The sequence below is a fragment of the Bidens hawaiensis genome, unplaced genomic scaffold (assembly GCF_021521415.1).
Source record: "Bidens hawaiensis isolate Kalapana, Puna unplaced genomic scaffold, B.hawaiensis_p1.1 tig00016743_1, whole genome shotgun sequence".
NCBI classification, from domain to species: Eukaryota; Viridiplantae; Streptophyta; class Magnoliopsida; order Asterales; family Asteraceae; genus Bidens; species Bidens hawaiensis.
This window is the reverse complement of record NW_027492533.1, coordinates 308,248-323,465: the sequence shown is the minus strand read 5'-3', so window position 1 is coordinate 323,465 and position 15,218 is coordinate 308,248. Positions and strand designations below refer to the sequence as shown.

The window sequence follows — 15,218 nt, the reverse complement described above, 5'->3', positions numbered from 1 at the left end:
AAATAAATCTCATGGTATTTATGTCGTTATTTGTCTCATTATAAACCTACGTCATGCATTCATGTGCCGGCCTTTAAAAGTTTTAAAAAATTAAATATATTATTTTCGGATTTACTTTCATAATTTCATCACACTTTACTTACTAGCGTAAAGGTGTGAAGACTATGCATATGCAGTGAGTCATAAACATAGTACATTAACATTCGGAAAAGAACTTGATTGCAGTGTAGGAATCTTTGATGCAAATAATAAGAGCATACAAGATTTACATTGATAGAATTAAAAGGGTTTCAGGTATACATACGACTTGAGTATGTTTTTATAATTTGTCTTTCTCCATTCCGAATTTTGATAAGTTGAAATTGAAGCAAACTTTGATTTCGGGAAGGTCCGATTACCAGGTATTATTATGAGATTATGCCTTGAGCATTGAAATTCTTTAATTAGGTTTATCCGTTTATAAATGCACTATAATATGCTTGATAATTTGAAATTTTAGCTACAATAGTATTGTTTTGTTGTTGACATTATCGTTTTATATATATATCAGTTTTATCTTATGACCCATTTTTTTACTCGCATGGGGTCTATGAAGGCCCACACATTCTTGGAGATTGAATGATGAATGAAACTATCGATTAGTTAAATGACCATTCTTTCTTAGTTTCTTCTCTCTAATTCTCTCTATAAATTCTAAACGTGTTATTTAAACAATTATGCATGACATGAATTTGATTTAACAAAGCATATGAAACAAATCGAAGGCCACGGGGGAAGAAAAGCAGTCACGAAAACATATTTGAAATGTGTTTGTTTATTTCATGGCTAGGGTGTACATATATAAAATACTGACATTTTTTATCTTCTAGGAGAGAAACAAAAGCTCAAAATTTTATTCACTCTAACAAGAAACAATGAAACAAAAATGTAGGATTGGTATGATTCAAACGTCTACAGTATAATACAAACCGGATAATAGAATTGCATAACGAAATTAAACAAAGTTTTACTTCAGCATTAAAAAATTTATAAACATTACAAACATTGGATTGGAGTTACATGCTTTTATCTCATCTGGAAGTTCAAAGTCCTGAGGAAGAAGGCATAAAGCAAGGCGAAGAACGCGCAAAAACCGATAAGAACTCCAGCAACGGGACCCATGAAATCCAATTCAAAACCATAGTAGTCTTTGATAAACTGTGATAAGGTAAGGCTGGGAGGCTGTCCAGGCACAGAGATTCGGTTATTATCGTCATGATATTGTGAAACAATGCACCCGTACACAGTCCAAGCCATTGGGCAAATCCAGTAGTACCAAATCCACCATCCGGGAATTTTCTGAAAAATCAAAGAATTTGCTCAAGATTCTTTCTGAAGAACACAATTTTGAAAAAAAATATATATGTTTGTGTACATATATATATATATATATATATATATAAACACTTACAGGTCGCGGGATATAAAATCCAGAGAAGATATTGAAAAGTAGATAAAACCCAGCAGCGAATATGGCAGCTACTTGCTCGTTTGGTGTGATGGAAACGGTCATCATTCCAAAGTATGTGAAGTAGAGAAACGAAAAGAAGTTGAGGAAGAATGACCAGAAGAATTTATCTACTTTCCATTCGAATGACACCATGGAATATACGATTACGGAATAATATACCGTTTGAAGAAACACATATGGTATCTCCACAAACACCTGAATCCCAAATTGAATAATAAGTTTGGTTAGCATTTGTTTAAGTGTAAGTAACTATTTGTTTTGAAATAAAAACCGACCTGTGCCATGGCGTATGGTAATGAAGAGTACATCCCTGCTGCTCTTTCCCGATAAAACACGGTTCTTTCTGTTGCAACAACTGGTTGCACGGTCTGGGAGTTGTTAATACCAACGAAAAATACAGCAGCATACATGGCGCCAATAACCGTGTTCAGATCAAGATTGGTAGCCCTGGAATTATGTACTCAACAATCAGGAAATGAAATCTTATAAATTATAAATCGAATTTCAAATGAGATTTATTACTTTTTGTTTCCGATTTTCCAGAATACGGTCCCAACCATGATTGCACAAAGCAAGGTAAAGAAGAACCGTACAAGGTTATAATCGGGATTTCGCCAGTAACTCCACCACATTTTCCATAAACAAGACGTGAATTGTCCCCATGTAGATTGAGCATACTGCGTTTCAAAGTGAAGATCTGTAGCTCCCGGGGGAGGTACACTTAATTCCTTCACCAAAGCCTTGTTTCTCCTGTAATTATCATGTTGATTAATAAATATTTTTATAAGAGCATATTTGACACTTTTAGTTTTCATTGAATATATGTTATTGACTTACTGGTGCAAAGATGATGCGGTGAAATGCTCAGCAAAATCAATACCAAGTCTCATCTCTGCCGCGCCTGAACTAACTTCCAACATCCATGTTGCAGGGTTGTATTTTTCAGCTATCTTCGGAACCCCATCAACCGCCTGATAATACGAAAAACAAAAAACAATTATTAACTATATTGTGTTAGTTTTTTTTTTTTAGTTATTGCGGAAGTTTTATTATTACCTCAAAATAGTCAATAATTTGTTGAGAATGTCTGCCAAGTGGGCCTGAATAGATAACTTGACCTCCTCTTTTCAATAGTAACAACTCATCAAAGGATTCAAAGATATCAATGCTAGGCTGATGAATGGTACAAACCACTGTTCTTCCGGTATCAACAGTGTTCCTGACTGCTCTCATAACAATGGCTGCTGCTCTTGCATCAAGCCCAGAAGTTGGTTCATCCATGAAAATAATTGAAGGATTAGCAACAAGTTCAACTGCAATCGTTAGCCTTTTTCTTTGTTCTGTTGATAGACCGCTAATTGCTGGAAGTCCAACTATTGCATCCTTGATATTGTCTAGTTCAACTAGCTCCATCACTTCATTCACAAACAACTGAAAACATAAAAAGCAAAGTATTAGCATCAGTCATATTGATACTTGGTTTGCTTTTGGTTAAATAATATCAATGATATTTTACCATTTTGTCTTCCTTGCTAACTTCTTTTGAAAGACGGAGGAAAGCTGAGTAGATCAAAGATTCATGAACGGTGATTGTGGGAGAGTGGATATCAGTTTGTTCACAGTATCCAGAAACTCTAGCGAATGTTTCTTGTTTCTTCGTGAATCCAGATATTCTTATATCACCTTCAATGTAACCACCTGTTTTTCGTCCTGCTAACACATCCATTAGAGTAGTTTTTCCCGCACCACTAACTCCCATCAATGCAGTTAAGACCCCAGGTCTAAAAGCACCGGTAACATTACGAAGTAATTGCAACCTAGTTTCTGTCACACCTTGTTCTCTCATTTCCTGTATTAAAAAATAATCATGAAAATTAAATCTATGGTGACATATACATAAACTTACAACATTTTAGAAAATTAAGGAGCTTACACTAGGCATATCAACATAATAATTCATGTCATCAAATGACATGGCAAGTGGAGTAAATGGAAGAACCATCCCTTTCTTAGAAGCACCATTAGCATCAGAAATAGAACTGATCTGCCGCATTTCCTTATTTTTCTCTACAAAAATTCAGTTAGTTAGAACACATCATATCATTTTACCAGCATGAAGTATATGTATAAAAGTAGCAAGTTTATGGAACCCGGTTTTCATACTTGAGCTGTCCCCTTCAATAGCATGACCATCTGCGGCTGCAGCTTCTTCCTTAGTGATTATTGCTTGTGGTTTTCCAGGGGCTGGTTAGTAAATAAAATACTCACCAAGGTTAGTTATTGAAAATACATATCTAAGTCTTTTAGAAATCATCTTTAAACATTAACTGCATTACCTTGTAAATACATAAGAGACACGGTGAACATGATATTGAAGAGAAATACAAAACCAAGAAGAGCACCAGCACCAATCCAGTATGAGCTTTCCGAAGTCGGAACATCCATGGTCTTTAACACAGCAAACCCTAAGTTGGTTGAATTATCGGTACTCTGCGGAGAAATATGAAATATTAAATACATTCCTATTTTATAATAACTAATAAGACATTGGTTAAAGTTAAAGGCATACATTTCGTCTGGTCCACCTAGAGTCAAGGAATTCATTGATGGTGATGGCTTTGAAGATATAAGACAGGGGTGATAGCCAATAAGCCCATTCCCACCAGTTTGGAATTTGGGTTTTAGGTAGAATGAAACCACCCAACAGAAATATAAGAAGAAGTACAACGGATCCACCCGTGTTTGCAATATTCATCGTCTTACAAACTCCTGCAATCAACCTAAACAGCCCCGCTGCCACATTTTGGATCAGAAAAACCAACAGAAGATGCTTGAAGAACCTGAACAAGATACATTATCCATCAGCATATAAAGTAGAATATATACTAACATACAATAAAATAAAATAAAAATTAGTTACCTGCCAGCATCAGGGGCAAGATCAACACCCCAATATAGCATAGAAGTCCACAAAATACTTTCCATAAGAGATATGGGAATGCGGAGCAAGAAAGCCGGTAGCGTGAAAGCCCATGGAGGGTGGAACATGAGGTCTCGTTGTTTATAAACAACGGGAAGTCTCATGACAGTGAGTGACAGATCAGCAAGCCCATTAAACATGTTAATAAGCATACTGTTTAAAAGTGCACCTATGTAAAGGGCTCCGTCTATTTCGTCATCTTGGGACATTTCGGTCCTTAGATACAAAGTGGTGCAAATAAATGACATAAATACGATCTGTATGGTCCTGAAAATATAAACAGGAGCATTTCTTTTCATCAGCAATATTTCTTTATCCCATGAGGCCTTAAGGAGCTCCCTTTTGGGTACCAAGAACTTCTTACGCACTAAAGCAGCCTTGTGACTTTGGCTCTTGTCGTATGGAACTGACAACTCGCGTTGCAGCTTATTCCCTACATGAAAACTCTTGAACCGTTGACTGAATTCACTCACTGGGATGTATCTGTATGCTCTGTTTCTATCTGCCCAGTATTGTTCTTGGTCCTTTTTAGATGTCACCTATCATCAACATTCAATAATAAAATGAGTAAATTTTGATCTGAATTAACATGTATTGCATAGTAAATAATCAAAGAAGGCAAATTTAGTGTTACCTCTTGTAAGAAGTCAGCAGTACCCTTTCTCTCAGGACACTTGAATCCACAACTCTCGAAGAACTCAACAATGTGTTCTCGTGGGCCCAAATACACGATCTGGCCCTCGGATAGTAGGACGATGTCATCAAAAAGATCAAAGGTCTCAGGGGCCGGTTGTAGTAGGGACATGAAGGTAGTGGAATCGGTGAGGTGAGTAACTTGTTGCATGCATTTTACGATCTGAAATGTAGTGGAGCTGTCTAGACCTGTTGATATTTCATCCATAAAAAGTGTTTTCGCCGGACCAACAATCATTTCTCCTGTGGTCACACGCTTCTTTTGCCCTCCAGAGATACCACGTCTCATTTGGTCTCCAACAAAAGTGTCACGACAAACATCAAGCCCCAAAATCTGATTTTAGGTGTTACAAACATATTAATATTTTGATTTTAGAAAGACTAGTAATATAAAATTAAAAAAAAAAAAAATCTTACTCTGAGAGTGTAGTAAGTGCTCAAACTACTCTCATCTCCTTCAATAGCAGTTGCCTTCATGAAAAGGTCAACTTCAGCTTCTGGGAAGATCCCTGCCTCCTTTTCTCTTCTTGCAAGCTCAGTTAACATTTCTGTATTTCATTGTTTATAGTTAGTTATAAATCATATGCCTTTGTTTCAACAATTATCACAAAATGTGACATTTTTCGCATAGTTTAGTGAAGTTAGTTTTACCTAAACGAGACCCAACTCCTTGGCATCTTGCTGAGAAATCTAGAGTTTCTTTAACAGTCATTTCTCCAACATGTATGTCTTGTTGGCTTATGTAAGCGGAGGTCCTTCGAGGTTCGAATTCATTGAGCGTGTGACCATTGTAAGTTACCTCTCCCTCAACTCTCAAACCGGGATCCAACCTTCCCGCCAAAGCCAACAAAAGTGTTGTCTTACCAGAAGATGGTGGCCCCAAAAGAAGTGCCATTCTGTAACATTATTAAACATCACATGTAAAAATTTTGTTACTAGTCTTGAAAAAAAAGTTAACAGCAAAATAATACTGTATTATCTTGAACCGTAACGCATACCTTCCGGGTTTAATAATCCCTGATACATCTTTAAGAATCTTAAGTTTTGCTTTCTCACTAAAACTGATGCCGACAGAAGCTAGAGTAGACTCGACAATATTGCTAGCAGAATTTATCAGCGTCGGAAGTGCTCTATCTCCGACGTGACAATCAGCTTCGACCGTCAAATTTTGAAACCGAACTTCTACCGTTGGAAGAGAGATTCCAACCCTGAAATTATTCAATTCAATAATATGTTTATCAGTTATTAAGTGTTGACTTAAAACAACATGTCAATAATTGCAAACTAAGCAGTATATACAGTGTTTAAGACCAATTGTAGTCAATCTCTTCCGTAAACAAATTTCTCTCTTCTTAAGATAATACTTTTTATTAATGACCAATAAAACATATAATATAATAATTGTTTAATAATTAATTAAAAGAAGATATAAAAGATATACTGTAATCAAATTCACAATAAAAAAGAATAATAACAAAATAGAAAAGTCACATACTTTTGGCATAAATCACGAAGAGAAGAATTAATTAAGTTGTTATAAAAGCATCTTTATTTGATTATCAGTCTTTTCCAGTTTAGTCTAAATTAACTAAATTTAACATGACGAATCTTATAAAAGTAGAAAAATGCTAGTTTTCGAAAATAATTCGAGATAAAATAATATTTTATATTAGTAATTAGTCGTTGACTTAAATAACAACCAAATTAACTCCAACAATTCCAATCTAATAGAGTAATTATGCTCTAAAACAATTAAAATCTAAACTGAGAGTTCTCAAAACCATTGAGATCTATTGATATATCAAAAGATATTTACGAAACTAATGATTTATCGACTTATCCACGCAGAGTGTAACATTTAGCATAACAGTAAAAAAAAAAAAAGTAAAAAGTAATGAAAGCTTACTTGTCAACCCGATCTCTAAACTTTCTCAAAAAAATCTCGTTATCTTCTTCCGCAACTTTAAAAATCTTATCGATAAAGCTTTGTCGAGCCTGCGGATCCAGATCCCGCACATCTAACAACATCTGCTCAGTAGGCATTTGCTGGTGATCGGCTGGAATATACGACTTAAAGATGGTGGTTCGTAACCGGTTATAAGTCGGTAGCTTCTCCAAGGCAGCCCACCGTAAGGCCTCTTCGTCCTCCATCGAGTGACGGCTGCTCCGGCCGTCGTGGCTGGCCCCACCGCCGGCGGAGAACACGTCCTCCATCCGCCAGCTGCTCGAGGCTCGGCTGATCCCTCGACTTATGCTTCTTCCCACGCTTTCTCGGATACTCATCTTCCGGTGTTCCTCCATTTTTCCCAAACATTAATGTGTCGATCCTGTTAATATAATAAGGTGGTGTTTATTATTGGTTTCAATGAAGCTTCTGACCGTTCAATCGGGTCATGTGGGCCCCGTTTTAATTAAATATACCTGTCTTGTCTGGATAATAGGAAGTTGAGAAACTTGATTTTTCCATGTACAGGTTATGATGCAGAGAGTACAACGATGGCTATTATTTTTTTATTTAGCGTCAGACTTGGTGTGCTGGACGTGACCGTTGACTTGGATTTCTCTTATGCCTCATAAAACTGATTCAACCTGATTTAGCGTCAGGCATGTTAGACCGATAAAACTGACCAGCGGCTTAGATCGGTCAATAATTCACAGAATACTCCAATATGACTGATTCAACCTGATTAATTCTATTTTTTTGTTAAGTTTCCTAATCTTTTTAAACGTTTTGTGTAGATGTTACAATTTTCTGATATTAAGTTATTAAAATAAAATATTCTGTTTTTAACTCAAGTTGTTATTATAATTGAAGCTAAATTTTAATTTTAAACATGTCAAATATTGTAATAATTTTTTTTGCAAATACACAACTAATGATATTCCTCACACCTTGCCAAACCTAATTAACTTTAATGTCGTCTAAATCAAACGCATTAATCCATATCCTAAATTACAAAGGCATAATTATTAATTTTTATTTTGAAAATTGAAGGCTTTAAAAAGTAGGGACCTAAAGCTCTAGTTTTATTTCGTTGTCCCTGTCTACTTTAATGTGTAACCTGCTAAATTTTACCGTTGTTTAAGTTAAAGCCTACATGGTTCATGTTAACTAATCGATATGCTATGTAACAAATCAGGGGCGGACCCACATAGTATGGATCGGGGTCCCGGGACACCAATGTTTTTCTGAAATTTATTAGAAGCGTTATATTAAAATTTTCAAGGACACCATAAGAATTAATATTTGGAACCCATAGAATTATCATGTGTGTAGTCTAGTGGAAAGTCTCTTGTTTTACCTTCCAAAGGTCGCCGGTTCAAGCCTGCAAGGCTCCGTTTTTTGATGTTATTTTTGTTACTTCTTAATATTAGTTATTTAGTTAGGTTTAAACTCACTCTGCAACCATTTGATATGTACCGATTAAAATCCAGATTCCGCACAATTTAATTCACCACGTGTCCTTGTAAGTTTGCAAGAAAGAGGGTTAGTGAGGGTTTAACCCGTTAAGTCCATGTTATCCTACCTCTTAGTTTGTAAGCCTTTAAAAAGGTAGGAAAATTAAGTTCATGTTCTTTTATTTAGTTCCCTTTTAAATTCTTTTGTCCAGCGATTAACCTATTGGAATCTCAACACCATAACACACACATCTTAGATTCTCAGGCCTCAACCAACACTAGCACAGTCACGCCCCTCTCGTCTCCAGCCAGCCTTAGTTCCTCTCGACTAGCCTCCACCCCTCTTAGCTCTTATCCCTCTCGCCCGCCCTCTGACTTTGTCTCATACAAAAGATCATTTTATGGCTAATATTGATTAATTTTCTATTAGTAATCAACACAAGAATTATTTTGTATGTTTTATTATCAAGTTATTGTTAGATTGTGACGTAGTTTTGTAAAAACTTGAATTTTAGAGCTGATGAAGCAAGGATTGTTTGTGTGTGTGTGTTTTATTATAATGTTTCTCGCCTCAATCCGACCAACAGACCCGATAAATTTGAGCAGCGGAAAATAATATCCTATTGTCAAAAAATCCTGGATCCGTCACTATAACAAATACACTATCACCATATAACGGGAACATCACACATAGTGACAAGTGCAAAATACACATGGACACCTAAATTATCGTGTATGTGATATGGTTAAACTATCCTATCACAACAAAAGAACATGTGAGAATCTCTACTAACGATAAATACTATCTATTAAATAATAATAATAATAATAATAATAATAATAATAATGGGGAAGGAACCATGAGTTAAAACTGATTTAAATGAAATATATAACAAGTACTTTTACAAATTGTGACATTCGTCAATTTTCGATTCATATTCGTATTTGTAAATATGACCCGTTGGGTCGTTTTGATGTATATACATTATTATTTATCATTAATAAAGTATTCCCGACATTTATGTTCAACGTTCGTTCATCTATTACTATGTTCAATTTATTTATGAAACCCCGAGCCTTAAACGTTAAGCGAGTTAAAACGCGTAAATAATCCAAAACCGAAAACCATTTAATTCGATTATTAAGTTAAGGGTCAAAAGTGTAAAACTTGAAAACTTATTTTAACTTAAAAGAATTTAAATTACATTTAATAAGTTTGTTAAACATAAGTGGCTGAAACTGTAAATTTTATTTAAATTATAATATTACAACAAACCCTACCCCCCCCCCCCCTTGCACGTTTTTCCGGCCGACGCCGGTGGCGGCGCCGGCGATGGCCAAACACCTTAAAATCCTTTTTTTTTCAAAATAGTTATATAAAAATGTTTCTCCTTCATCGTAAAACATTAACCAACTCATTAATTTTGTTATAACAAACTGTAGCCGCGTGAATTAAACCCGCGATCCCCGCCGGATTTTTCGTTAATCAAATCCTTGGAATTAACGCGTAGACGCTCCTTCCACTAGTATAAATAGGTGCCTAAACCTCGAAATAACTCGCTCATTCTCTCCAATCCCCCTCTAATACACAGATTTCTCTGTAATTGGGAGTTTCTTTCTTAAGTTTTCCGACGACCCCTGTTCTCCGACAAATCAAAATGATAAAAGGTAATTGATATATGTTTTATAATGGCGTTGAATCAACAAACAATAACCCTTAACTAATTTGATCAAACTTAGAACGAATTACCCAATTGCAAAATCTAGGGTTCTTCTTAAAGAAGAAGAACCTGAAATATTATAAATATATTTTTTTTCTTAAGCCTGTAACGAATGTTCCATGTAGCACAGTTGGCTATGTCTGTGTGTTGTAAACCATAAGACCCGGGTTCGAAACCCGGGTCAAGCTTTTCTTTTTGATAAGTTGTTATCATTATTATTGTTATTAATCAAAACCATTAAAAACTAATAATATATATAAATAATTAAAACCATGTTCGTAACGAATATGAGACCCAGACCAGTTGGTTAACACTCAGAACTCGTAGCATAGAGACCCGGGTTCGAAACCCACCCGGGTCAGACACTTTATTTTTTTTATATAAACCAGTTTTATTAATTTAATAATTTTTATCATTTAAAAATCATAAATAAATCATAAAAGTCTTTTTAAATAAAATAAAAATTATGTAAATTTAATATAAAATATAACTCACCATTTCACGCTTAAAAACCAAGTTTCTCGTTTTCGTAAGCCGCTATTAAAAATCGTTTAATAAACGTAAAGTAAACTTTAAATTCCTAAAAATCGTTTTGTCAAGACAATAATCATATTTTCGACTTGTAATCGATAGTTCAAGCATTTTGGAAGTATAAACTCCATATTCTCGCCGTTAAGCTATTTATATTTTATTAATAAACAATTACCGTTAAACATAAATAATAATATAATAATCAAAGGGCCGTAGAATTGGTAATAAATTATAATAAAATAATAACTATCTTCTAAAACTATTATACAATTAAACAACCTTAAAATCCCGATAGAATAGCCGTTAAAAGTCGTGTTTATTCTTATTTATAGTTCGTACGGGTTGACCGCTTCGGTTTCCTTTGACGCCTTCAAGTTATTCTTATTCCTTTTTCACTTCAATTACTAAGGTGAGTTTTTCACCACCCTTTTTAATGTTTTAATGTTTTGATGTTTTGGGGTAGCATATGTATCCTTATAAAAAATTCAAGTATTATTTATTCTATTACAAAACTACAATTCGTATATGGACTTGTGTGTTACCTGTATTACTTGCACGAATATTACTTGCACGATTGGGAAGCCTCAATAAGTATGATCATACGCCCCCCTTTGCACTCCGGTCCATTTGTATCGAGTGGAAAAGGGTCTCATTATCCAAGTACGTTGGTTGTTACCAATTGGAAAGGACCTTACTTGCGCGATTATCCAAGTACGTTGGTTGTACCAATTGGAAAGAACTTACTTGCCCGTTTACCACATGTCTATGAATTGTATGTACGTATTTAAACTGTGGAAACTCATCAGCTATATTTATCGCTGACCATATTTTATATATATGTGACAGGTACCGTGATTAGAGGATGAAGGACTAGAAGACACTTAGAATATCTAGGTTATTTAATAAACGAGACATTTGTTTTGATTATTGTTTATCTTTGATTTAAACTCATATTGTTTACTTGATTGAACTTGTGTACTTGGCTATTTAATGAATTAATTTATTATGGTCACTTAATAGTGTCATGTGTGTTTGAGCAATCTGTACGTCACACTCGGGCGTTTCTGCTTAAGCCAGGGTGTTACACAAATGTAACCTAACCTACCATATGTTTATCATACAACACCTTTTAATGCAAGCGATATAAAAAGTAAATCACCCAAACTATAAAAACATGGACGTGAACACAATCACGAAAGGCACAAGACTCAATAGAAGTTTTTAAGTCACTTGACCTAGCATATGTTTATCATACGGTTGCTCTTAACATATTAAAAAAACTGATATAGAATATGATATAGTTATTAAGTCACCTGCTGGTGATAATGGGGTTGTGAGATGTGGAATATAGATTAAAGAATGTGATGGTGTAGGGCCTGTGATTTGATTTTTAGTACTGAAAAAAGCCGAGTCAGTAAGAAAACTAACAGAGTTAAGGTTCGTTAAATTCAGCAGTGATAGAAGAAAACATGTTTACAAGTGTGGTAAGAGAAATCATTATTTGAGAGTATTAAAAACCAATAGCCATTATAAAAAAATTTAAATGATATCGGAGAAACTAAAAACGTTTCAATGCCTTTAACATCGTGGTCGGTAGAATTGGTTATTATTGGATAAATTTCATTTTATTTGATAAATTAAGTTATTTTTGTTTTTTTATAATCATGAATATTTAATTCCAAGATTTTTCATATTTTTAGAACTTTTAATTAATTATCAAGTAATATAATTTTTAAACGTGAAAAAAGAAAAGATACAGTACGGCCATCCGGAAATTATTTTACCTCACTACTTTTAAAATAACATTTTGTTTTTTCATTTACTTAAAAAGTTAAAATTTGGACGTTTAAACAAAGTACAATAATCTAAAATCTTCAGAATATATGAAAATCTCTAAAATGGCCAAGAAGATTATATTTTTATCCCCTTAAATAAAAATTTTTACAAATGTCCCCTGCAAACACGTCTTTGGACGACGTGTTAGGCCTTAACGCGTCTTTCACGACCTGTTAACCTCCAACGCGCGTCTTTCATGGCATGTTAGCCTCTAACATGTTTTTCACGACATGTGAGCCCCATTAACTGTTTTTATTTTAATATTACATTATTATAATTAATTTAATACATATTTGTCATTTCTCTTATAACTTGTAATGTATAAAGTTTTATAAAGTTCCAAATATACCGTTGAGACTTACTTATTTTATCTACATGTTGGCATAAATTGTACTTAAAACGAGAGTGGTCAAATTTTATTAAGCATTTTAATATCAATTTGACACTCGGTTTTGAGTAAAATTTATGACAACATGTAGAAAAATAAACACGCATCAATGACATATTTAAAATTATATATAAATTTATATATTACAAGTTATAAAAGAAATGGCAAATATGTATTAAATTAATTATAATAATGTAATATTAAAAGAAAAACAATTAATACGGCTAACATGTCGTGAAAGACGCGTTAGAGGCTAACATGTCGTGAAGACGCGCGTTGGAGGTTAGCAGGTCGTGAAAGACGCGTTAAGGCCTAACATGTGACATCTGCCCTGATCCGACCCAGGTACCCGTTTCTCTGACCCGATCTCTTTCTTTTATGATTTAATATTTATTTATACTTATACTTTATTTTAATAATATATATATATATTTCCTTCCCGCCTTTTTCTCTCTCTCTTTCTTTCCGCCGTCCCCTCCCTCTTCCTTCTCTCATTCCGCCTTCTTTTCCCTCTTGTCGCCGTCCCGCCCTTAAACCTTGTTTCCCTCAACTCTTTGCTTGTCCTTTGGTTCTTCCCGCCTAAGGATGTCTGCAGCTCCACGCGCCAGACTCCTTACATGGAAGCCTGCGTGAAGACATCTTGTTCCTGCGATGCGTGAAGAGAACTCTTCTCGCAGCGCGCTAAGAATGCATGTTCTTCCCGCAATGCGCTAAGAATGTATGTTCTTCCCGCGATGCGCTTAGAATTCTTGCTCTTCACGCAGCACGCTAAGGATTTGTGATTCTTCCCGCAGTGCGCTAAGGATTGTTGTGCCAGCCTTCGCGCTCGCGCACTCAGCCTTCTCGCGCTTGACCCTTTAGTCTAGTCTTCTGTTTATTCTAGCCGTTTGCTTTTGTAATGTCTTTTCTTCTGAGCTGTTGACCTAACCTATCTAATGTCTGAATAGTTACTTTCGGCGCAGCATGCGTACCAACCCCATTGGTTGATAGAAAAAGTGACTGACATTATCTTTTGAGATCTGCTTTTGCCATGCTTGACCAGTACCTTTATCTGATCCGCCCATGCTTTTTACTGTTTCCCTGACAGCTTTATCTTGCCCCCTGCAGCTGCCATATCTTTTGATATCTTTACTTTTCAGAACTTTTTACCGTTGATATCTTTTCTTTTACTTTTTGAGATCTTTTCCCCTTTTTCTAGGGTTTGTGTCTCCTAGGGTTTTCCTATATATAATAATAATATTTTCATAACACATCACACACAAACACTTAATCTCTCCTGTTCTCTTGCTCCTTGCTCTCTCTGCCGTCTTCCTCTCTGCCTCCGTCTTCCTCCCTGTTCTGCCCTGCTTTTCCGGTAATATATATATATTATATATAATAATTTACTTATTTAATTATGCTAACTTATAATCAAGACTTAAAACAAATCATTAAAACAATAATCTTAATTATAGGTTAACTTTGCTTGTTTAAGAGTTGATTCTTGCATATCTTTCACCGCATCGTTTATCAGGTGAGTTATCTCGTATCTAATCCCTTTTTATTTTAAATGCTTTGGGATGTTCATGTGTTCATACAAAACTTGAGTCTTAAACTGTTTATGAACTTTAGTCGCGCAGTATCCCATGTGTTGAGGACGTAGACTTGGCTGTTTATTTGTATGTGTGGATCATTAACCGTATGGACGGTCTATTCCGCAGTTTTCATGGTACCATTAGATGAACACGGGAGAACATTCGTTTATGATTTTCTCTTTTGTTTACACATGCACAGTTAGTCTTGTTTGTGAGCTCAATTGTGAGCACTGGCAGTCTTGTCTCTTAGAGTTGGTCCCGATCAGATTACACCCTTGTTGAAAACCAGACATACACATGTTGCGCGCAGATTTTATTGTTATCTATGTATTGTATTAAACTTGATCTCTCACCAACACGCAAGTGTTTGACGTTTATTTTAACACATGTTCAGGTTTGCAGTAGCTGTTTTGGAGCTTGTGGACACGTAGGACGTTTTTACTTTTGGACCTAGAATTAAAATGTATCAGGACAAGTTAATTATGTTTGAATGTTATAATTTATAATATATTGATTTATGTTTGATTTATGTTCTTTATTTTCCCCGCTGCGCGTGCGCGATAAAATGTGTATTAATAAATATTGA

General features: G+C 34.9%; 1 protein-coding gene across 1 annotated transcript; it reads right to left on the bottom strand.

The window, feature by feature from the left end:
* Positions 1 to 912: 912 nt before the first annotated feature.
* On the bottom strand, positions 913 to 7,490 carry LOC143551909 (ABC transporter G family member 35-like). The gene is given in 16 exon segments (XM_077042252.1): positions 913 to 1,338; positions 1,451 to 1,705; positions 1,786 to 1,957; positions 2,033 to 2,260; positions 2,348 to 2,481; positions 2,567 to 2,941; positions 3,027 to 3,359; positions 3,444 to 3,754; positions 3,847 to 4,000; positions 4,080 to 4,350; positions 4,431 to 5,029; positions 5,125 to 5,517; positions 5,601 to 5,731; positions 5,835 to 6,079; positions 6,182 to 6,391; positions 7,090 to 7,490. Coding segments are annotated over 16 exon segments (4,479 nt in total). The 5' UTR covers positions 7,485 to 7,490; the 3' UTR covers positions 913 to 1,065.
* Between the last annotated feature and the right edge of the window lie 7,728 nt (positions 7,491 to 15,218).